Source organism: Leuciscus leuciscus (assembly GCF_965113295.1).
Source record: "Leuciscus leuciscus genome assembly, chromosome: 13".
Taxonomy (NCBI): Eukaryota; Metazoa; Chordata; class Actinopteri; order Cypriniformes; family Leuciscidae; genus Leuciscus; species Leuciscus leuciscus.
Genome location: NC_138737.1, coordinates 29898603 through 29922807, shown reverse-complemented (window position 1 = coordinate 29922807; position 24205 = coordinate 29898603). Strand labels below are relative to the sequence as shown.

The 24205-nt window shown below is 37.7% G+C and overlaps 1 protein-coding gene across 1 annotated transcript; it reads left to right on the top strand.

The window, feature by feature from the left end:
* Positions 1-1622: 1622 nt before the first annotated feature.
* LOC309513555 (putative glutamate receptor) lies at positions 1623-22921 on the top strand. Its single transcript, XM_082189468.1, has 10 exons — positions 1623-1665; positions 1926-2006; positions 10867-10898; positions 10991-11170; positions 17223-17449; positions 17616-17713; positions 18484-18701; positions 19524-19743; positions 20010-20254; positions 22662-22921. Exons 2-10 carry the CDS (start codon positions 1946-1948, stop codon positions 22755-22757), a joined length of 1377 nt encoding a protein of 458 aa, XP_082045594.1. The 5' UTR covers positions 1623-1665; positions 1926-1945; the 3' UTR covers positions 22758-22921.
* The last annotated feature ends 1284 nt before the right edge of the window (positions 22922-24205 follow it).

Below are 24205 nucleotides of genomic sequence, written 5' to 3'. Positions count from 1 at the left end.
TTCCTGTGCGTTTGTATTTCAGTGTTTTTTGGTTATTAAAAAACTGCTGCGACTAGATCCTGCCTCAGCTCATCCTCCCTGCATCCATTGCTGACAGTAATAGGAGCGGCTTGCGCAAATGTTATCACACTTATAGGTGAATGGTATCCTATATGATGATATGACCACCACTTGTGCAAAATTAAATAAACCGGGCTTCAGTCATGTTGTGTAGATAACTGGTACTAGATGCATGTTTCGGATTGGAACTTAGCACTTATAAAAGGTTTGAACACACAATGTATGCAATTAAAGTTGTTGTAAATTATAGTTGTTCCTGGGACAGAAAAAGAGGACCAACAGGGCTACCCACTGAGTTACCTCAGGTGTAGCTTATCACATTAACTATGAACATGTTCCATTAATGTCTGACTACCACAAAGTTCACAACAGTCAATCTATTCCTTCATGATTTCAATCCTAACAAACTTCTTTTTGCTAAATATTTTGCTTGTTTATGCTATCTTCCTTAAAAAATAAATGTGATATTTTGATTTCTAGTGATCATAATGACATAACTGTCCAGATACGGCCACTGTATATGATATCTAATACTAACTAGATTCAGATTCAGCAATAGTCTTTAAAGCAAACATCTAAATAAAGAAAATATGTTGTTCCTGGTGCTGTAATTTTGGCCCTTTCTGAGAAGACTCACTTTAATTTGCCTTCACCCTTCCTAGCCTCTTTGGCCTTGCACAGAGGACTCCCGCTGAGAAAAAATGTCACAGGATAAAGCCTTGCCCCACACTAGATGTCCAATTACCTCTCAGGCCTAAACACAATTAAAATAATTCTCACTTTCATGGTGCTAGTTTTTTACTGAAATGGTTAGTCAAAAACCTAATGTTTCAAGGATTATCCCCCTTTTTTAACCCTTGATGACCTATTCATCATCACTTATGACTGACATGTTGTATAAAAGCTTAGGCATGCCGAGGGCCATGGTAACCAAGACTATAGCTGGTGAAAAGGACCATAGTCGAATCCTTCTGTGCGGCTAAAAAAAATTCCCTTGGGATTTACATGACACTTTGATTGACAGAGATTGTAGGCTGTTGTCTCTCTTAACAAAAGTTCACTCCATTAGGATTCGAGTGGCAAAGCCTCTCGCTTTGGATGTGTATTTATCACGGTGGTTTAGTTTCACATCAGTTTTCAAGTTGCCTCATAGAGCCATTTTAGCTTGTCTATAGTGGAGCCATGCATGAAAAATCCCTATTTACAATGCCAGAGTCAATTCTTTGAGGTTGTAAATTAGGATTAGGCCATTTTAGAGAGGTAAAAAGAAGTCTAACTATAAAATCCAGCTATTCATTGACTTTTCTTTAAGCAGCTGCAGAGAACCATTTCTGCATGCCCTGTGTATTGAACGGCTCTCAGATCTCTTGTTTACAGGGTCACATGTGTCTTAATCTTTGTCCAAATTCCAATCCCCATCATCTAGCTTGCCTATAAATCTTTGTGGATTTGTTATGGTCAGACACAACCACCCCTTTCCCTCTACTTGAGAACGGCCCCTGTTCTCTTATTGGCTGTTTTCACATTCTTGGGTGTATCTGTAAGCTTTATATAGTGTGTTGCCTCATGTACTGAGCAATAATAAGGGGGTGACTACAGTTTACGGTAAGCTTGCCATGTATTTTCTCATTTACAGCTGCTTAGTAAATAATACTGTTTTCTTTGAGCATTTGGATCTTGGTTTTGTCTGTACAGTACTTTTAAATATTGGGCTAGAAAAAAATGTAATATTTAAAATACTTAAATGTGTAAAATGACATCTTTAAAGAAATCAGCTGACTTTCAAATTAATTTTTTACTGTATTTTTAACAGATTCTTGAATAAATCATGTTTTGAGAATTGAGCACTATGTATATCATTCCAGTTCAGGTTATTGGCAGTAAAATGGCTCCATTAGGACTCATCCTGGTCTCATCAGCACTACTGGCTGGCGTCTGGGCAGCAGGTAATATCATTACATAATGTAATACCAATTGTAGTAAGACTACAATTAGGTCAATGTGTAGCTTTAAAAAGAATACTGTTTTTATTATAAAGCTTTTTGCTTAGCCTTGTGAATGAACCTTGTCAAGTTGTCAAGCATTTGTTTATCCAATGCCTGATATTTTGTTGCAAATGGAAATTTGACTTTTCATACAAGTGGTTATGAAAACAAAAGTGGTTATGAAAACAAAAGTAGTTTCATCATAGTAATCATAATTTTTTTCATTTTTTGAAAGTCATTTTTTGTCTCACCAAGTGTGTGTTTAGCATAAAAACATTTTTAAAAAAAATCATCATAGTAATAGAAAACTAATACAATGAATAATACTTTTGACAAATGAGTTTAATTTGAAGCAGATCACAATCGTGCTGGTCGCAAAGTTGATCTATGTTCTACAGTATGTCTTGCTATTCAACCGAATTAATAAATTCATATTTAGTAAAAACAGAACGTATCTCAAACATTTTTAAGTAAATGTCAACATGTGGGCTGGTCAATCTACAATAACATGACAAACTCCATTAGTGCCCCAGAGCTGGTGGGGGAGGCAGAGAAGTTAATACGTTTTATTGACTGTACCATAGGGGTTAAAGGTAAAATATGTACGATTTTTTAATGTCAAAATCCATCTTTTTAAGTTTTTTTTATTATTGACAACTATTAGAATGCCATTAATGGGTTTATCTACCCCAAAAGTCTAAACATTGAGCCTCCTAGGCACCATCAAAACGTTGAGATCCGTCAATCTCTTACCAGCTCAACCAATAGCGATAGTTTGGGCTGTGGCTGCTGAGAGTGAGACAGATTGTGTTTAGCCAGTGTGGGACCACGGCTGACGCGTTGCATGGGAAAGGACATATATCTTCGGTTACAGAAGTTCAAACCAAAAGATGCTGCATTTAGACCCTTAAAAATGAAACAGGTTCAATACCATACAGCATCATCATGCACCTGTTCAGAAAGACAGATGTTCAAGTTTATAATGTCTATTCAGCATCAAACAGTTGTGGTGCATGCCAAAAAATGTGCCCAGTGCAGATACTCATGTAACATGTCAACACAGAAAAAAGTATTCCTAACAAGTAGTCTACTTTTATCTGTTGAGATGCCTTTGCGAGTTTCTGTAAGAGCTATTTGTGATCATTGAGTTGTGGAGGTGCGATGCACAAAGGGTTGTTTGCACATGCATGTGTTTGCAAGGTTGTTTGAAAATTTAATTTAATTTAATTTAATTTAATTTATTTTTATGCTGCTAGGTGCCACTAGTGGTACAGAAGCTACAGTAGTAATCAAAATTATTCGACCCCCATTGCAAATCAGGATTATTGGCAAAATGTACAGACTTTCAGCTGTTCGCAAAGAACAAATCAAACAAAAGTAATTGAAGTAGCTCAACACAACATTTTTCAAGTGGTTTCCCCAAATTCAACTTAAAATGCAACTTTTAATGACTTCTGCAGTCTCAAAATTATTCAACCCCTTCATGGAAAGCATCTTCAGTACTTAGTACAACACCCTTTTGCTGTTATGACCTGCTGCAAATTCGATGTATAGCCAGACAGCAGCTTCTGGCAGCGTTTCTGAGGAATCTTAGCCCATTCCTCATGAGCAATGGCCTCCAGTTCAGTAATATTCTTGGGTTTGCGTGCTGCAAACGCCTTCTTCAAATCCCACTAGAGATTTTATATGGGGTTCAAGTCAGGTGACTAATGGCTACTGTAGAATCTTCCAGGACTTCTTCTACAACCAAACCTTGGTGGAATTTGAGGTTTATTTGTCACATACAAGTTATAAGGTGATAAAACAAGCAGTGAAATATAAATCTGGCGATTTTCTGTGGACTGTGCCATAAAAATACACACAAATTCTTTATATAAAGGATGCAACTATGTTAAAATAACCTAGCAGTGTGCGTAAAGTGCAGTGCAGTGTACTAAATAATTTATCAGTGTCCTTAAAGTGCAATGTTTTTCATGTTAGAGTCTGATGGCCTAAGGAAAGAAGCTCCTCCTGAGCCTCTCAGTTTTAGCCATCAGACTACGGAGGCGTCTGCCTGATAGTGAGTTTCCAGGTTGGGTGGAGTCCTTCAGGATCTTGACAGCCCTGACTTTGCATCGCCTGATGTGAATGTCGTGCAGAGAAGGGAGAGCGGTAGAGCTTTACGATCCTGGGCAGAGCAGTTCCCGTACCACGATGTGATGCGTTGAGTCAAAATACTTTCTATAGCCCCAGTATAGAACGTTTTTAAGATTGCAGAGGAAACCCAACATTTTCAGATGGTACAGCCTTTGCCTGGCTTTCTTTACTTGGGCTTGAATGTGATCAGTCCAGGTCAAATCCTCAGAGATGTGCACTCCGAGGTATTTGATAGGGCTGGGACGATACACCTATCTCCCGATTCGATACTATCACGATACTTGGGTGCCGATACGATACGTATTGCGATTTTTTTAAAAGAAATTTAATTTAAGAAGTTAAATCATACACTTATACTGTACATGATTTATAAGATGTCATATTTACAAAAACAATTCATCACATCTTTCTGACTTTTATTTCAGAAGCATCATACTACATTCTCTTGAATAAATGATTCGATAACAAATAAAATTTAATCGATAAATGCGTTATTTTAAGCACCAAGTTACTATCAAAAGCTGATTTACTCTATTTTGATCGATATCGTAGACATCAGTGTTAATATTTGAAATTTAAACTTCTACCAAGTACTTCTATGATAATTTGAACTATTGTATTACAGAAATAATGATACTATGAGGTTGAAAAGACCTTTTGTGAAGCTGTTTCATGCAACCAGAGAATGTCTAATATGGCGAGAAGTTTCACTCTCACTACACTTCCGGCTTCTGAACTGGTTGCAGTTCCACTCTGATTCCATATGAGGGCAATCACAGGACGAGTGCAGAATGAATGGAGGTCAATGGCGGTATACCCCTCAAAATCCACTTTTCTCAGGATATAATTTTTTGTCTAGTAATTTGAATGTTGTATTCGAAAGGAGATGCAAAGAAATTACACATTGCTGGGTGTTAGATTTTTTAGAGTCACTTATTTGATTTAAAAAAGTCTTTCAAAATGTCAATGACGTCAGAATGCTGACGTCATTAGCAGAATGCTAGCGTGTTATGGGCAACAACAACTCAACCTGTAAGAAATCAAAACGACATAAGTACTCGTTCATTCAACTTTCGACCTAAAACCCATGTTGAACTTGCAAAATCTACAATCACATCTGAGATTTCTCAACGGCAATCGGGTGAAAGAGACAAATTTAGCCGTCTAGCCCCATTGACTCCCATTCATTTTGCACTCATGGCGAGCGCCCCCAGTGGAACTCTGGTGGTACTACAACCAAAATTCGGTACAATAGGGCTTAATAGGGAGTGGACAGGCTCTCCGTAGACGGGCTCTGATGCAACTCTCTCTGGGTCAGCGGCAGCGCCAACACAGATTTGAATGTTGCGATATGATTTTGTCAAAGGTTTAATAGACAGACAAAATTGAAGAAGATCGCGTGGGTGTTTGAATGGAGATCACAGTCTTTTAAAGATTAATCGTTCAGCTCTACTGTCTTATCTCACTCTCAGCACATGAGTAGAGCGAGGGCTTTTCATTGCATTTAGTCTCACGTCGCTTCCACGCGTCCACTAGAAAGGGATATTACGCCACTCAACACTCATAGATAACAACACATTTCATCCTCTGTTGGAACGAAAGTGGCTAACTTCTGTCAACCTTGTCAATAAGCAAGGACAAAAATAAAGCAATTTAATTTGAATTAATATCGATTATGTAATAAATAAAACATTTTAAAATCGTTTAAGGTATTCGAAGTATTCCAGGTTGTTTAACCACTGTTCCTTTAACTTTGAACTTGCGAACTATGCTTCCAACATTTTCTCTAGGAACAGAGTTAGTGGTTTCACTATGTTTTTGTATCCTGTTCCTTGCTTGTGAAGGGTGATGATATCTTCCCTTAACGTTTTGGACCATTCTTTTGACTTAGCCATATTTCTAACATGCAGTCAAACGTGACACTCAACAAACCTAGGGTGCGTTTCCCAAAAGCATCGTTAGCTAACTATGGTCGCAATTTCCGTCGTTATCAGCATAGTTCAACGAGTCTGTTTCCCGAAACCATCATTCAAACGAACATTCGCAAACAGCATCGCAAAGTTGTGTGGTTGGAACGACAGCTTTTGACCTGTGGTTAGAAGCAGAGTTTCTTGTTTGCATGACATGTGGACTTAATAAATCCTTATCTTGAACAAAATACGATACGGACAATACGGTTTCGGGAAACAGTCGTGACTATCTAGTTGATTTCTTCAACAATGCATCGTACTATGGTAGTGAACCAGCGAGTTACGTCGTTGTACGGGAAATGCACCCCAGTTTCAGTTATTTCATGTGTTCTAGCTCAAGCACACCTGGTGCAACTAATGAAGCGCTTGATTAGTTGCACCAGGTGTGCTTGAGACAACATCTGTTTAGTTGAATTTGGGGAAACCACTTGAAACATTTGTTGTGTTGAGCTATTTCAATTACTTTTGTTCGATTAGTTCATTGCAAACAGCTGAAAGTCTGTAAATTTTGCCAATAAACCTGATTTGCAATGGGGCTGAATAATTTTGATTACAACTGTACATACATATTTTGTTAATGTTACTGAAAAAGCTTTTCACTCTTGTTGTATTTTATGTGCCTTTTATGTAAGTGTTGAGGTCTGCGTGTGACCATTGAAATCATTTCATGAGTGTACTTGTGATGTCAGTACAACAAGGATTTTAGGGGGCTGAGGTGAATAGGGTTTAATAGCACCAATAACCAGACGGTCCATGGACGTGCCGTCTGAGGTAGAGACAAAGCAGGATGTAGATAGAGCCAATATTAGTCTGACACGGCATGTTTCAGTCTAAGGCATAGCAGTGCACTGGCACTGTCTCATGACATCCCGCCAGGCATGGAGCAGCCGGCATTCAAAGCAGAGAACACTACTGCTATTCACTATAATGAGTGTGATTAATCAATTAGCCACCACTAACCAAGCAGTCACTAATGTGGGGCAGCCCATGACATGACTTCAGTTTTGATGGCATGTTCGTTTTTCATGGTTTGAATGGGAGGATGAGGGGTGTCAGTGATATGCTGTGACACTGATGGAGGCCTGCTGTGTGTTGCATGGATCAAACGGATCAAACGGAAACAGCACATTCTCACCAAAAGCTGGCAGAACTTAATCAAGATTGCTCAAGCAATTTAACTCTAACTTTACATAGAAAGCGTCTCTGGTTAGATACAATTTCTTCTTAAAATCAAGAATATTGTCAATGAAAATCATTTTAAAAGTAATAGTTCACTCAAAAATACTTTTATCACTTAAATGTTAATATCATGTCGTTCCAAACTTTTATGACTTTTTTTTTCTTAGATCCCAAAAGAACAAAATCTGAAGTTTTCCGTAATCTTAACCATGCAGTTACATAGAACAGGCACAAAGTATTTCAAGCTTAAAGGGACACAAAAGCAACATCATTTTTTTATTGAAAAGATCTACGTTTTGTGCAATATTTCAAGACTTCTGAAGTCATTTGTGTGAGAAACACAAATTAAGTCATTGTCAACTGAAAGTTTTCCTTTCTAGTGGGCTGTTAACTGCTGTAACCTGAACTTGAGAATAATGAAGAAATCATTCAAAAAGATTTTGGGTAACACTTTACAATAAGGTTCATTAGTTAACATTAGTTAACTACCTTAGTTAACATGAACTAAGAAAGAACAATACTTCTTCAGCATTTATTAATCTTAGTTAATATTAATTTCAACATGTATTAATGCGTTATTAAAATCAAAGGTTGTATTTGTTAACATTAGTTAATGCACTGTGAACTAACATGAACAAACAATGAACAGCTGTATTTTTATTAACTAACATTAACAAAGATGAATAAATACTGTAACAAATGTATTGCTCATTGTTAGTTCATGTTAGTTAATACATTATTACCTTATTGTAAAGTGTTACCAGGTTTTGTGAACCAGATCAACTGATTTATAGAAAATATTTTTTTTTCTTCATAAATTTGACTTGCACTTGCTTGGACTATATTTTATGAATATTTTGTTCTGCTTTTACATCTTTTTGCTTCTTCAATCTTAGTTTATTGTATTTGCTCGGAAAAGAGAATGAAAGACAGTCTAGTAATATTCTTCTTGTTCCACGAATGAAAAAGTCATGTGGGTTTGGAATGAAATGAAGTTAAGTAAATAATGTACATTTTTGGCAGTTTTCTGCATGTATAAAGTGCAAATCGATTGAAATTTAGATTTTAAATGATGATAATGTATCTTTCTTGAAATTGATATTTGCGTCTGTAAAAGTAAATCAGTGTCACTTCAACTAAAATGTTTTTAAATTACATTTAATAGCCAAAGGATCCTACTCACAACCCATAATCTGAAAAGAGATCCACCATTCAAAGAAGTCGTTGTTACCATGGAAATGTGGAAATAATGGAAATTGTGCAAAAAAGGCAACAGTGGTCATTCATTTCCATGAAATGTTGTGAATGACGTAACTGAGTATACTGTTAAACATCTTACATATTTGTACACACTATTATTATTCTTCTTCATATGAATGTGAGAACTATTCATTTAAATTACCAAAGACATTTAGGAATGCATGGAATGTCAGATGAGAAGACCATTTAAAATACAGCAATCCATGTATGATTTAAAAAAAACTACTCTTTGATTCTTGATTTGATTCACTCACACACATTCATGCATCTATCAGCATGTCTGCTGGTTGATGTGAACTCGTCTGCATTAAACAGGATCAAAACAAAATAGGGAGCAACTTCCAAGTGGACTCAGATGCTGCAGCCAGACGAGTGGGGCACTTTCCCATCATTTAGTAAGCGCTTTCTTTAGAGAGTTACTGGAACTTTCCCAAACTCCCACCGCATCCGTTCCACTGCAGGAGGCAGTACACACTCAAAAGCAAGCTTTTGTTTACTTCCAACTATCTCCTTTTAAGTTTCATTCGGTCAAAGTAAGATTAGTGGCCATGAGGCGACCCTTTCACCATAGTGCTGTAGCACAAATGGGACATTGTCTACATCTGCTAAATTTGGGAATATTAGTGGATGTTTGAAGAAGAGTGCAAAGTACATCTCAGCGTGACAGAAAGCTTCATTAGCAACCAGGAATGCCATCCAAATGGTCTGCCCTCGTCAAATTGAGACAAGCATTGTTTTTTTCCTAGTCCTGTTTCTACTCACTGATTCGAAAATTGGATTAGCTCACAAAAAAAAACCTGACATCAAACAGCCAATTAGACAAAAAGAATAATCATATTGTGTAAAAAAAGTAGAATAATTAGTGGGGTTTACTAAGTCAAGCATCACTTTTATTAGTGCTCATACTTAAGACTGGAATACACTACACAACTTAAAATCTGAATAAATTGGAACACTTGTTGACTTTGTAAATAGTTACAGAGAAAAAACTGGCCATCATACACTAAATGACTGAGGTTTATTGCTCTGAACACAACACACTAACACAGAAACATGTGCCTCGTTTCTAGGAGACATGTGACAAATGTAAACAATATGCTATGTGTTCCTAAATTGCCTCAAGATATCAAACATGTTTGATATCCTGGATGGGATCATAATCTGGAATCATTAGCAATCTTCTATCACTGCTTCTTCACCTATGTTTTGATCCAGAGATTCTGTACAATTTCAGAAGATGATTAATAGCACCCCCTTTCATATAACAGTGACAACATTGATAGCCGGAAAATTCAGTCAGTAGCGGGAAAAGTGTAAAGTAGATTTGAAGTAAATTCCTATGTACACTATACCAGTCGACTAAAAATTCAGATTCTCAGAATTGGGAACATATCCGTTTTCTTTATAAATCAATATTTTCAAACAATGTAAGTTTATAAGACAGTAAGTAAAACTATGTGAAAAAGTATTTAATAGGGTACACAATCAAAACTCCGATTATACTTTGAAAACTTAATTATACTTTTAAGTATATCTCGATCAAAAGACTGAGTGCAAATACAGGCCAAATTCACTTCGATTTTTCTGTCAGTATAAGTCAAGTATATTTAAGTGCAATTTTAAGTATATTTCTGAGAAGTACTGTACATAAAAAGTAGTCTGAAAGTATACTTTCTTATTTTTTGTTTAAAAGAAGTATACTAATAGCACACTTGAATAAACTTTTTTCGTAAGGGTCTGAAAAAAAAAACCTACCAATCATATACTATACAATTTTCTGTCAAACTTTGTTAAATGCAAACTGGGCAAAAACCATGCAGTGTACTCCAGCTATTTCAGTATTCCAGGGTTACTGAATGATGCCTAAAATCATTTGACTTAAGGAGAGTTGTAATATTACTTTTGTGATCAGATTTATGATTTTCATCTGGCGATAAAATAGTCAGAGACTTGAGCCATTTTTAAGTATTAGAATATCATATAGAAATTTGGAGAGGGTGGACCCTTTCGACTTGGGCCAGTAAGCAACTAACGAGAACACCCAAGCAACGCTCTAGCAATCACCCAGAAAACCCTAGCAGCATAACAATGCAAAAACAGCATTCAGAATGCCTCAGCCACCACATAGCAATGTCCTGGGAACCAGCACTCAAATTTCATAATTTATTTTTTACAATGATGAACCAAGACATGAGCCGTTCCCTGTATAATGAAGAGTTATAAAGGATTCTTATAAATTTGTAACAAGTTGAATGAAATGTTGTTTTATATTTTAGGACCTCAAACATTAAGAGTTACAACCATCAAGGTGAGTAAAATTAATTATATCTGGGCCTATAAATCTATAAATTACATTTTTGTAATGATTTGTAACTAAATAATGTTTTTGACACCATGCAGGAAGAACCGTATGCAATGTCTAAAGGCTCCGAACTGGAGGGCTTCTGCATTGACCTGCTGTCAGCTGTTTCTAAGAAATTAGATTTTAAGTATGATATTCATCTTGTGAAGGATGGTCGATATGGCAAGACAGATGACAGCGGCAACTGGAACGGCATGATTGGAGAGGTTGTAAGAGGGGTGAGTGTCACAATCTTTGAGTAGACAAAACCTGTTCCATGTTAATATTTAAATGTTCTAATTTACAAATGCTCATACAGAACATTAAAATCTATTAGTTGTTTGACAACAATTAGAATATAAAACAATTATTAGCGGCGGAGCTTGGCCTGCCTTTTATGTAACTGTCAGTGCAGACCAGTGTTGCCAATTTAGCAACTTTGTCGCTAGATTTAGCAGCTTTTCAGACCCCTTTAGCGACTTTTTCCCAAAAAAGCACCTAGCGACAAATCTTGCGACTTTTTGGACAACCCTTAGCAACTTTCCAAATCTCACTAGGACTGTCCTGCAAGCACGAGGTCTTGCTTTCCCGCTGCAGTCACACCTCTCTCTGCTTTGTTCAGTGAGTGACTGAGAGGAGCAGTGCATTCCATTGACCGAATGGCAGCTGACATAGACGTGAATGAGCTGCGCTTGTGCACGCTGTGTTGTCACAGACCAATCACTTATCAGCTTCTCCATTGTTTTCAATTTTAACTTAATTTGACCATTTATTCTTGTCATGTGCTTATATTACGCACTATCAAACTGCAGACACGTTTCAGAACGTCAGTGACTACCAGCCGAACAGATTCCATATTGGTAAGAAGTTTATCACACGTGCCAAAAGGAGTTGTGGCGACAAATACAATGTGTCGTCAGCACCAACCCCAACTCCAAACACGAAAGTATGACATTAGCTATCTTCCGTTTGGCTTTACGGTGGCTGGGACTTAAGCGCTGCCCCAGTGTGTTATATGTGCAGATTTGCAGGCAAATGATACCATGAAGCCATGCAAGCTGAAACACCATTTAGAAACTAAACACCCGACACTCAAAGACAAACCCTTAGATTTTTTTCAAATTAAAGTTCTTGCCTTGCACAACAAAAATGCAACATCAGCAAACACACATCAGTGTCTAACAGGTGTCTAGAAGCATCCTACCACGTCTCACAACAAGTTGCTAAATTAGGAAAACCTCACACAATTGCCGAGGTGAAAATCTTCCCTGCTGTCTGAGGTATCTGTCAAATTATGTTTGGAGAGAATTTCGCACAACATTGGTGACATCCCCCTTTCTAACGACACCGTTAGCCGCTGCATATCTGACATGGCAAGTGACGTTAAGGAGCAATTGCTAGCTAACATCATGCAAAGCCGGTGCCATGTCCTGCAGTTTGATGAGACAACTGATGTTGCAGGGCTTGCACAGTTGCTTACCTATGTCAGATATATCAAATATGAAAAGTAATTAAATCTATCTATCTATCAATCAAAAACAGGTTATATATAGGCCTAGATAGATTTTATATAGAATAGATAATCATTAATCCTGGTCTCCTTCAAATAGGGGGTGAGGAGGGGGTGAGGAGGGGGTGAGGAGGGGGGGGGGGGAGGAGGGGGTGAGGAGGGGGCTTTAGTTCCAAAAGTTTGAGAATCCTGCTCTAAGCGATGTTAGTTTTTCTAGGAACAGAGCCACTAGAAAAGTGTCAGAAATTCCTCAGATGCTGACTCCAGGAGCTTGAATGGGGAATCTGACTTCATTGATAGGCTTATTAGATGGCTAGCCAAAATAGCTTTCTAAGATAAGCTTTGAGTGTAGCAGAGTTTCCTGCTAAAAGGCGCTCTTGTAGAAACTTCAGAACTCAACCAACCAGGCAGTAAACTGGGTCCAAATATAGCTGTTTGCACCATGAAGCAAAGAGTTGCCATTTCTTGGCATACAGTTTCCTAAATATAAATTTCATTTACATTAATCAATACTACATTTCAGAATTAGTAACTTACTTTCAGTCACGCAACTTCAAGCTCTGACGATATTCGGCTCATTTTGATCAGTTCATTAAATTAGTGAGTTGTTGACTTGAGAGCGTCTGCAATCAGATCAGTTTGATTCACACATTAATCGTTCAGTGTGATTTCAGCTTCATTGGAAAGGATCAGCTCGTTCATGAATCGGACATCGCTAATGTGTTTCGGGACGGTTGTCTATTTCTTCAAAATAATGAGGAACTATATGTTTTTATGAATTGCAGTGGAGTAAAAAGTACAATATTGTGCTTTAGAATGTAGTAAAGTAAAAGTTTCCCATAAAATAAAAATACTCTGATAAAGTACAAATACTTAAAAAGTTTACTTAAAGGGTAACTCTCGCCAAAATGCAACCTAGGGTCTTTTTGTTAATCTACCCGAGGCAAACTTTCGTTCAAAAAACATAATTAGAATGGAAACGGCACTTTTAAGTTTGACCGTATTTTCGTTTTTGGTCAAATTGCCTTTTGAATGGGCACTTCTATGATCAAAAATCGCTATTTTTAAAACACTAAGAAGGCTCGACACAACATGAAACTTTGCTTGAAGTATCACCAGGGGCTCTACACCTGAACTCGAGCATTGAGAACATTGTTTGTGAACACAGAGTTTACTAAAAAGAAAAACTGGGCCGAAAACCCCACCTTTGAGCCATCATGAAAGCATCCCTGAAAAAGGCTAAACAATATGCCCAGGCCTAGCCTGATATCACCTACAGAGGCAAGGATCGGCAAAAACATGCAGGAAATAGATTGCATGCATATTAAATCCCACAGTACTGAAAAGAAGAAGCTGACATTGGTATGCTTCGCCCCCAAAAACAAACCTGGGGAACTTCCTATATTCAGGCAAATGACGTAGGTAGTAACAGTGTCACTGAAAAAGGCCAGGAGGCGAGATCTGGGCAACCAAGATTCCCTTTCATTCCCTTTGATCCCTGATAAATCAAGCCACAGATGCCTATGAAACGGCCAATTACATGGACCATTTGTTTGGTGGCACTGAAGGCTAAATCTGTGGCCAAGCAAAGTTCTTTCACCACATAAGGGTTAGTCCTTCGCCATTGAACCTAATTCTTTCAGGAGGTCAGCCTGGTATGCCTGCAAACCCCTGTGGTGTGCAGAGATGCACCAGCCTGACCCGCTGCTGAATAAGCTTTACTAATCAGACCAGGTGTGACTTGACAGGGTCTGGAAGGCAAAACAGGGCCCCTCCAGGATGATGCCTAAAGATAATTGGATAATGTCTCTTCAACTCTGGGCATCACCCCATCTCCATGCCCATGCAAACCCATGAAAGTCAAATAACTCAACATCACAGGACTAAAAACACAGAATTTGATCTCTACACCTCAGTGTTTATTTCTTTTTTTAAAGAGAAAAAATTCTGTGAGGAGGAGAGAGAGAGATGCCCCTTGAATCTGCCTGCTTCAAATTTACCGGCATTCAGTTCTTCAGAGCTGGATACGGCCAATACTATATCCTAATTTCGATTGGAAGAAACAGCTGAGTGACCATTCTGATCTAACGTGGACATCAAAGTCAGAAGAAAGACCACGAGAAAGAATAACCGTCTCAGCTCTTCTGTCAACCCTACATGCGATTCCTACAACGCCTCGGCAAACTCAGGACCCGAACACAGGGTCCACATGCCTGACTCTCTTCCTTCGAGAAGAGACCCAAGTTGGAGTGGAGCTTCTATCTTGGTATTTTATGGTCTTTATGACATGCCATGATACGCTACCTGACCCTTCTGTCTGCCAATGAAACTGGCGTGATTGCACTCATGCTTCAGATACTGGCACACTGGAACATTGAAAGTGTTCCCATAGCCTCCACACCATGACGCAGCGCTGAGTTCCTTTGAAAGAGAACAGAATATTAGAAGGATTTCTGATGGATCATGTGACACTTAGATTCACATAATAGCTGCTGAAAATTATTATCTGCCATCACAGGAATAAATTACATTTTAAAAGATATTAAAATAGAAAACAGATATTTAAAATTATAATAATATTTCACAATATTACTTTCTTCCATTAATTAATTCTTGCATTTTCTGTATTTATACTTAAAGGCCCACTAAAGTAGCTTGAAAACACGCAGCATTATTCAATGTGTTGACGTAATTACCACTGAAACAGGAAGACAGGACGGGACATATACACTCACCTAAAGGATTATTAGGAACACCTGTTCAATAATCAACCAATCACATGGCAGTTGCTTCAATGCATTTAGGGGTGTGGTCCTGGTCAAGACAATCTCCTGAACTCCAAACTGAATGTCAGAATGGGAAAGAAAGGTGATTTAAGCAATTTTGAGCATGGCATGGTTGTTGGTGCCAGACGGGCCGGTCTGAGTATTTCACAATCTGCTCAGTTACTGGGATTTTCACGCACAACCATTTCTAGGGTTCACAAAGAATGGTGTGAAAAGGGAAAAACATCCAGTATGCGGCAGTCCTGTGGGCAAAAATGCCTTGTTGATGCTAGAGGTCAGAGGAGAACGGGCCGACTGATTCAAGCTGATAGAAGAGCAACTTTGACTGAAATAACCACTCGTTACAACCGAGGTATGCAGCAAAGCATTTGTGAAGCCACAACACGCACAACCTTGAGGCGGATGGGCTACAACAGCAGAAGACCCCACCGGGTACCACTCATCTCCACTACAAATAGGAAAAAGAGGCTACAATTTGCACGAGCTCACCAAAATTGGACAGTTGAAGACTGGAACATGTTGCCTGGTCTGATGAGTCTCGATTTCTGTTGAGACATTCAGATGGTAGAGTCAGAATTTGGCGTAAACAGAATGAGAACATGGATCCATCATGCCTTGTTACCACTGTGCAGGCTGGTGGTGGTGGTGTAATGGTGTGGGGGATGTTTTCTTGGCACACTTTAGGCCCCTTAGTGCCATTTGGGCATCGTTTAAATGCCACGGCCTACCTGAGCATTGTTTCTGACCATGTCCATCCCTTTATGACCACCATGTACCCATCCTCTGATGGCTACTTCCAGCAGGATAATGCACCATGTCACAAAGCTCAAATCATTTCAAATTGGTCTCTTGAACATGACAATGAGTTCACTGTACTAAAATGGCCCCCACAGTCACCAGATCTCAACCCAATAGAGCATCTTTGGGATGTGGTGGAACGGGAGCTTCGTGCCCTGGATGTGCATCCCACAAATCTCAACTGCAAGATGCTATCCTATCAATATGGGCCAACATTTCTAAAGAATGCTTTCAGCACCTTGTTGAATCAATGCCACGTAGAATTAAGGCAGTTCTGAAGGCGAAAGGGGGTCAAACACAGTATTAGTATGGTGTTCCTAATAATCCTTTAGGTGAGTGTAGAACTGCTCCTCCCCTTTTTTATACCACATACAGCTCGGCCAGAGCCGTTGAGCTCGGTAAAGCCGCTGTTTCCTCCTAATCTCTAACCATTTCTTCTTCCAATCTCCTCCATATCGCTTTAAAATAGACAATTCTGTGCAGAATTCAAATGGGTCTGATGTGTTTCTGATACGCAGACTCGTGCATATGATCCGCTCTGTGCTATCGTGTCTCTGGAACGGAGCAAACTGTGTGCGCTGTGGCGGTTCGTGTGACACTAACGTGAAACCAGACTTCATTTGCCCCAGTGGAAGGCATATTTACACTGTCTGAATCGTTCCCTATCCCCTATATAGCACACTATGTGCCATTTGCCATATAGAAAATAGTAGTTGTGTTAACAAGTGACCAATTTTAGCCGCAGCTTCAGAGTCTATTTATAGTGTATGGGGCAGGATGCTTCAGATTCTGAGCATTTAATTGGACAGATAATCTGATGAGAATCTGAAGTCTACAGTGATATCATCAAAATAATTGATCCATATTGGCAAAACTGAGAGACTGTAAGTTTTGAATGCTTATTTTGTCATTGTTTTGACGCGTACTAACTTATAACAGTAAGGCTAACATATTCATACTAAAAGCCAAAAAACTTCAACTTCTATGATTTCATGGGGACTTTAAATATATAATTTATTTCTGTGTTCATCTTATCAGAAAATGTGAAGGTGTGCCTTTCTCATTGAGGAAATAATTTTAAATCTACACTTATAAATCTACACCTGTTTCTACAAAATGTTACCTGTATTATGTAAAAAGAGTCCCAAGAAACCGTCCTTGTGTGTGTGTCCATGTGTATGTTGCTGATTTCTACAGGAAGCAGACATCGCTGTGGCGCCACTAACTATTACAGCTAAACGCGAGACAGCTGTGGACATGAGCAAACCCTTCATGCAGACTGGCCTTAGTTTCATCCTAATTAAAGACTTGGCTTCAGATGACTCGCAGTTCCTGAGCCTTCTTAACCTGTTCTCCACTGAGATGTGGATGGGTGTACTGGTCGCCTACCTGTTGACCTCTTTCTGTATCTTCTTTGTGTCACGGTAAGGGTGGGATGGTAATATCATGGCACTTTGAAATGTAGGATGATAATGAATATAATGATATATCATATGAAATGCCATGGTATTTAGTTGGTGTTCCAAGATCCTTCAAATTATCATGATATCTAAAAAAACTGCAAAACCATGCCTATGGTCTGTTTTTCAGGATAAGCCCCAGTGAATGGGAGCAACCAGAGAAAGAAAATAATTGCTTCACGCTCTCACACAGTTTTTGGTATACCATGGGAGCAATGACTCTTCAAGGTAGCTTACATAGCATGGATAAGTATGCTTACAATTATTTACACCCTCACACACTTTACAATACAACAAAACAACTTAGCTAATCGTAGGCTGTTTTTCAAATTGGATTTGGATTTACCTATTTCACATTAAATGGTTAAGACCCAGTTCATTAATAAACATTGGCAATTGGTGTATGATAAATTGGTATGATTTAATTTTGTTTAATAACATTGCAACAACCATAAAAGCAGGCTACATACATAAAATTTACAGTTACACTACAGATTTCAGCTAAAATGAACATCTGGAAGCCTAGGCTACAGAGTTTATGATAGGGCAGCATTGGCCTTCCTACTGTGAAACACGAGTCATGATAAAAGAGTTCATAGACTAAGATAAGCAAGCTTAAAATGGCATGGTTGCTTCACCAAATGCGTTTTTATCTATCGCGTTCTCTTGCATTTGTTAAAACTATCGATTGGGTTTAGTAAGGTGGTAGGCCTAAATTATTTTATTCAAACGCGATTTAGCATTTAGAGTCACGCACTGGAATTTTATTTTTCGAACTGCCACAATATGTAGCCTACATCAACCAAGGTAATAAAACATTGCCACATTCATTAGTTTCATTTAAAACTGAACTCGCTTTTAGTGCCACTCACTGGGCATTTCACTTTTTCAATTTTGCAGAATTATGCCACAGGCATTTTATCCAGTGAGCCTAGGTTGCCAGATTAGCGACTTATAGTTTACAAAAAATTAAAAGTTTGTTCTAAATTTTACCGCAGGTGCTGGTCCTCACCCAAAGGCTCTTTCGGGAAGGGTCATTACAGCTATCTGGTGGCTGTTTTCATTAGTATTGCTTGCTTGTTACTTTGCCAACCTTAGTTTATGGTTGCATTCAGACAACCAGCAACTGTCAATCAAGAGCTTTGAAGACCTTGCTAATCAAAACTTGATTGAGTATGGTACCATTAAAGATTCTTCTTCTTTTGCATTCTTCAAGGTAAGACACATAATTTATTCAATACAAAATAATAATTAAATTTTTAACATATAAAATGATTATTATTGTAGTTCATCAGAAAACTGAAAAATCTGTCAAATCACTCACCCTAATGTCATCACAAACCTATAAAACTTTTGGTCATCTTCTGAACACAAATTACATTTTTAATATTCTTTCAACTATTTTTGTCCAGTAGGCCTAGGTAATCAAAAAAAAATATCTTCAAAAAGTACATAGTAAAATTATATGTATTGAGCGGTTTTAACAAGTCTCCTGAAGAGACAGGATCACTGTATATGAACACATTTACTTTAGGGCCTAGGCTTTTATTCACATATAAAATTGGTCATCAGCAGCTTAGTTTACTTGATGCACCGAGAACCTGTTGACCATATAAATACAGAAAACTTAGAATAAAATATCTGATTGGATTTCTTTTATGATGTCTTAAATTACATTTAGAAGCTTGAAAATGTTGATTACAACTTTTAGTTGATGGACAAAAATCAGAGAAAATATCTTAATTTGTGTTCCGAAGATTAAGTCTTATGGGCTGAAATTGGAACAGCATAAGAGTGAATAAATGATGACAGAATTTAGATTTTTGGGTGAAAATATGAAACATACAATACTTTTAAGCTGTGTTTGACCCAATGTAGATTTGACAGTATTGATAGATGACCGACATCATTTTTAGAATATACAAAAGTCTGAATCTTGAATCATTTAATGTCAATTGGTTAGTATGCATGACTTTAAGCATTATTTGAAGAGCAGCTGCCAACTACTGTATGTTTTACTGTTACTTGCCTTTGACAGAACTCAAACAACCCCACACACCACAGAATCTATGAGCACATCAAGACAGCTCAGAGCTATTCACTCAATGCAGAAGAAGGTTTCCGCAAGGCTCAGAAAGGCAACTATGCATTCATCGGCGAGTCTGTGTCACTCGACCTGGCAGTGGCAAGATACTGCAACCTTACACGTGCCCCAGAAATCATCGGCATGAGGGGTTACAGCATTGCTGCTCCTTTAGGTATGCTCTCTGTTCCATAAAATTATAGATTTTTGCATACAGAAAGTTTTAGACATGCCATGGTATTTAGCATCTAGTACCACCACAGTATTCACCATCTCTGTGTGTGTGTGTGTGTGTGTGTGTGTGTGTGTGTGTGTGTGTGTGTGTGTGTGTGTGTGTGTGTGTGTGTGTGTGTGTGTGTGTGTGTGTGTGTGTGTGTGTGTGTGTGTGTGTGTGTGTGTGTGTGTGTGTGTGTGTGTGTGTGTGTGTATTAATGTCCTCAGGCTCTCCTCTACTGAAAAACCTAAGTGTTGCCATTCTCAGTCTGAGTGAGTCGGGTGAGCTGGATTACTTCCGCAGTAAGTGGTGGGCTAGCAGTTGTGTGGCTAAAAATGGCAAGAGTGCTCCACTGAAGCCCAGCAGTCTGAAGGGAATCTACTTATTACTGGCACTCGGTCTGGGACTGGGGCTTTTCTTGGCTTTGATGGAACTGGCTGCCAAATCACGCAAAATCGCTAACACTCAGCAGGTGAGAAGCCCCCCATCCTCTATATATGGTCAGTGTGATTTTGCCAACTAAGGCCCGTTCACACTAAGAACGATAACTATAAAGAAAGATAACTATATTTGCGTCCACACCAGTGGATGATATTGTTCCTTTTAATCTAAGTGCGTGCTTGTCTGCCACTTTAAATGATTGAGCTCGTTACAGCAGGATGAATTCTGATTGGCTGTCAGTGTTTTTATCGTTCATCAGCTGCGAAAAAATCGTTCTGACTCGTTCCGATTCCAACTATATCGTTTCTCTGTGCCGTTATTGTTATAGCTGTGGTGTGGACTCTGCTATTCTTTGATATTGAGAACGATTTTTAGAACTACAGTACTGTGCAAAAGTCTTAGGCATGTTATTGCCCCCCCAGTTATTTATATATTTTGCTGTAGTGTGTCAGTAGGAAATATCAGTTTACATTTCCAAACATTCTTTTTGCCATTAATTGTAATAATCCAGTGAGATTTCTGTATGCACAAGGAGTCTGACAACAGCCGGTATGATCTGATCTCACCATCATCAAGTCCGTCTGTGATTACATGAAGAAACAGAAAAAACTGAGACAGACTAAATCCAGAAGAACTGCGGGAACGTCTCCAAGATGCTTGAAGAAACCTTTCTGCAAAGCTACCTGAAAAAACTATGCGCAGGTGTACCTGGACAAAAGCCGTTTTAAACGCAAAGGGTTGTTACACCATATATTTATTTGAATTAGTTAATAGAAGTTAAATCATAAATAAATTCAATTTGTGATTTTATTTTTGAAAGCATTCTCACTTTACAGCATTTTAACACAAGTGCCAGTACTTTTCACAGTACTGTAGCTTTGCAGGAAGGTTTCTTCAAGCATCTTGGAGACTTTCCTGCAGTTCTTCTGGATTTAGTCTGTCTCAGTTTTTTCTGTTTCTTCATGTAATCACAGACTATGTGATCACTATGATGGTGAGATCAGATCATCCTGGCTGTTGTCAGATTCCTTATGCATACAGAAATCTCACTGGATTATTACAATTAATGGCAAAAAGAATGTTTGGAAATGTAAACTGATATTTCCTACTGACACACTACAGCAAAATATATAAATAACTGGCTTAAAACCATTTTGGGGGGGTATTAACATGCCTAAGACTTTTGCACAGTACTGTATATATATTATCGTTATCTTTATAGTTATCGTCCTTGGTGTGAACGGGCCTTAAGACATGTTCCTGGATCCTGGAACTACATTCCTGTCTGAAAATGTAGTTCTACTCCTAACCCTATCCCTACTCCTAAGCCTAACCTAAAGCCTGATCAGAGGAAAATGGTAGGTGAATGAATAACACCGATGTAGAAGCACCTAACCCTGATTGTAAGCCTAAGCACGACATAAACTGTAAACTTGTTCCTCAAATCTGATTGGTTGAGATTGGAATGCTGTTCCAGGATCAGCAAATATGTTGAAATCATGTTCATCATATCATATTTATTTCTAATGCAAAGGCATGTTTATAAAAGCTTCTAAAATGTCCTAATTTAACTAAGGCCTAATCCTGGCTAAATCTAAGCCCAGTCTGTGAAACCAGGCCTTATATCTTTTATACATGTGCCTTAGAAAAAAGCATTACTGGTGTGCATCTTGAGATAAAAACAAAGGCTGACATAATTTAAGATATGTCAGTGCAAGTTGCTTGGGACTGAGTTTAAGCCTTGTTTGTGAGAGCAAGAGCCTAATTTATCTGCCAAAGATTCAAACATTTAAAACAATGTAGGATGATAAATACTATACACTATTAAGCAAAAAATGCTAAAGTGGTTACAGTGTTTTCTGAAAATGGACCATGGTATTAAAGGTGCTATATGTAACTTTTTCACTCTACTAAAGCATACAAATACCATAATATGTTTACAGATATTTAGGAAATATCTAAGTTCACATACTCGTTTCTCTGAAAAACACTTCTAAAGCCAGTTATTTTATGTCTGTTTTTGTTTTGGTCTGTGTGATCTCGCCAGTGTACCCAATAGTATTTCGACACCCCGGGATGCCATTTGGCAGGAAACACGGCCTATTGCAGCCAGCAAACAAACTGGGTCAGAGATAGCAGATTCTACTCAACCTAAAAATCCATCTAAAAATCAAAAAGAAAACGAGAGCATATTAAAAAAAAAAATCAACTCATCAACTTAAAAAGCAAGTCTCCTCGGCTTTCATTGTCAATTGCGCTCGCTCCTGTTGCGTGTCCTCAAACTGGACGGGAAACAACGATCTCCGATATTTGGAATTTGGACTGCAATACCTATTTCGAACACTAGCTGTCATTCTTACAGACTGCACCTTTAAATTGACCTGAGAGAATGGTGCACACACACACACAGGAAGTGAAAATGATCTACTTTCTTACAGAAATCCTGCTGCTCCGTGATGTCAGCGGAACTCAGTCAGCGCTTCAGAGGTGGAGAGGTGACGTCACCGGAATGCTCTGAGAAAAGCAAAGCCTAAACCCCATCAAAGCATTGACACATGCATTTAACCACTTAACCTATTAAGTTCACATCAAAGTTATTCTCTAACAGGGTGGGTGAAACTCGTAAAAAAAAAAAAATTGTTTTTCACACTTGCATCGAAGAATAAATTATTCAGTGCATTGTGATTTTGTTTTGTTTTGTTTTTGGTAATGATTCACCATAATAAACATTACCATTATATGTAAAAACACTTTCCAGTTTAAATATTATGTATATTTTTTTCATATTTCACTTATTTTGGTGTGAAAAATCTTTTTGAAAGGTTTCATGAGATTCACCTGGGTAGTCTAGCATTGTGTATTTTTATACACAAAATGTGGATCTATCAATTTCTAATCAGTTTCATTTATTTTATTTAAAAAATCTAAGGTTTAGTTTTATTTAGGTTTAGTTTTATTTGGGTTTAGTTGGATGGAGGTTTTATTAACATCTTATGTTATGTTCTTTCAAAACAAGATCGGTTACAGCTGTTAAGCTACAACATTTATTGGGAGAAAATAAAGATTACCTAAAATTTTGAAAACACACATTTCTGACCAAGTTGTCATATTCAACCTTTTTATTTCTAGATTACTAAAATCAACCCTTATGCTATTTTAATATTGTGTGCCATGAGTAAAATTGTGATATTTCTAAAAATGAAAAAAAAAAAGAGATCGCATAAATATTTAAATGTGTTTTTTATTTTTATTCCTATTATAGGCTAATAAAATGATGCATGCAACATTTCTGTCATGACTAAGCTCGCTCTCTCTCTCTCTCTCTCTCTCTCTCTCTCTCTCTCTCTCTCTCTCTCTCTCTATATATATATATATATATATATATATGAAGAGTTCAGATGCAAAAGCCTCTAAGTGCCATCTGGAATTTTCTTCTAGAATGATCTTTTTTTTATCAAGCTTATATATTTAAATTCAGTAATTTCACTTAAATGGCAATGAAAATTACCTATTAATTGTCATTTAAGTGAAATTACTGAACTTAAATATACAAGCTTGATAAAAATGATCATTGATCATTCTAGAAGAAAATTTCAGATGGCTCTTAGAGGCTTTTGCATATGAACTATAGTACCCTGTGAAGAAATCAGTTTTATTTTAGAGAATTTTCTTAACAAAAAAAAAAAAGCTGAAATATGCAGTTTGCATATAATTCTTGTTTCCAGTATTATTATTGCGTATTAATAATTCTCCACAGATTCTCTATCAGATCTGAGATTTTGACCTGGCTATTGTTATTGATATTCACCTGTTTTTGTTTTTGAGCCACTGCAGTGTTCATTCGGTGAATGGGATCGACTTCTTTGCATGCTTCTGAAACAGAATTAAACAGGCTTTCCTGCAGTATTTCACTATATTTTGCCTCATTCATTCTTCGTTCTGTTTTTAAAAGAAAGTCCAGTCACTAAAGAGGACCATGGCC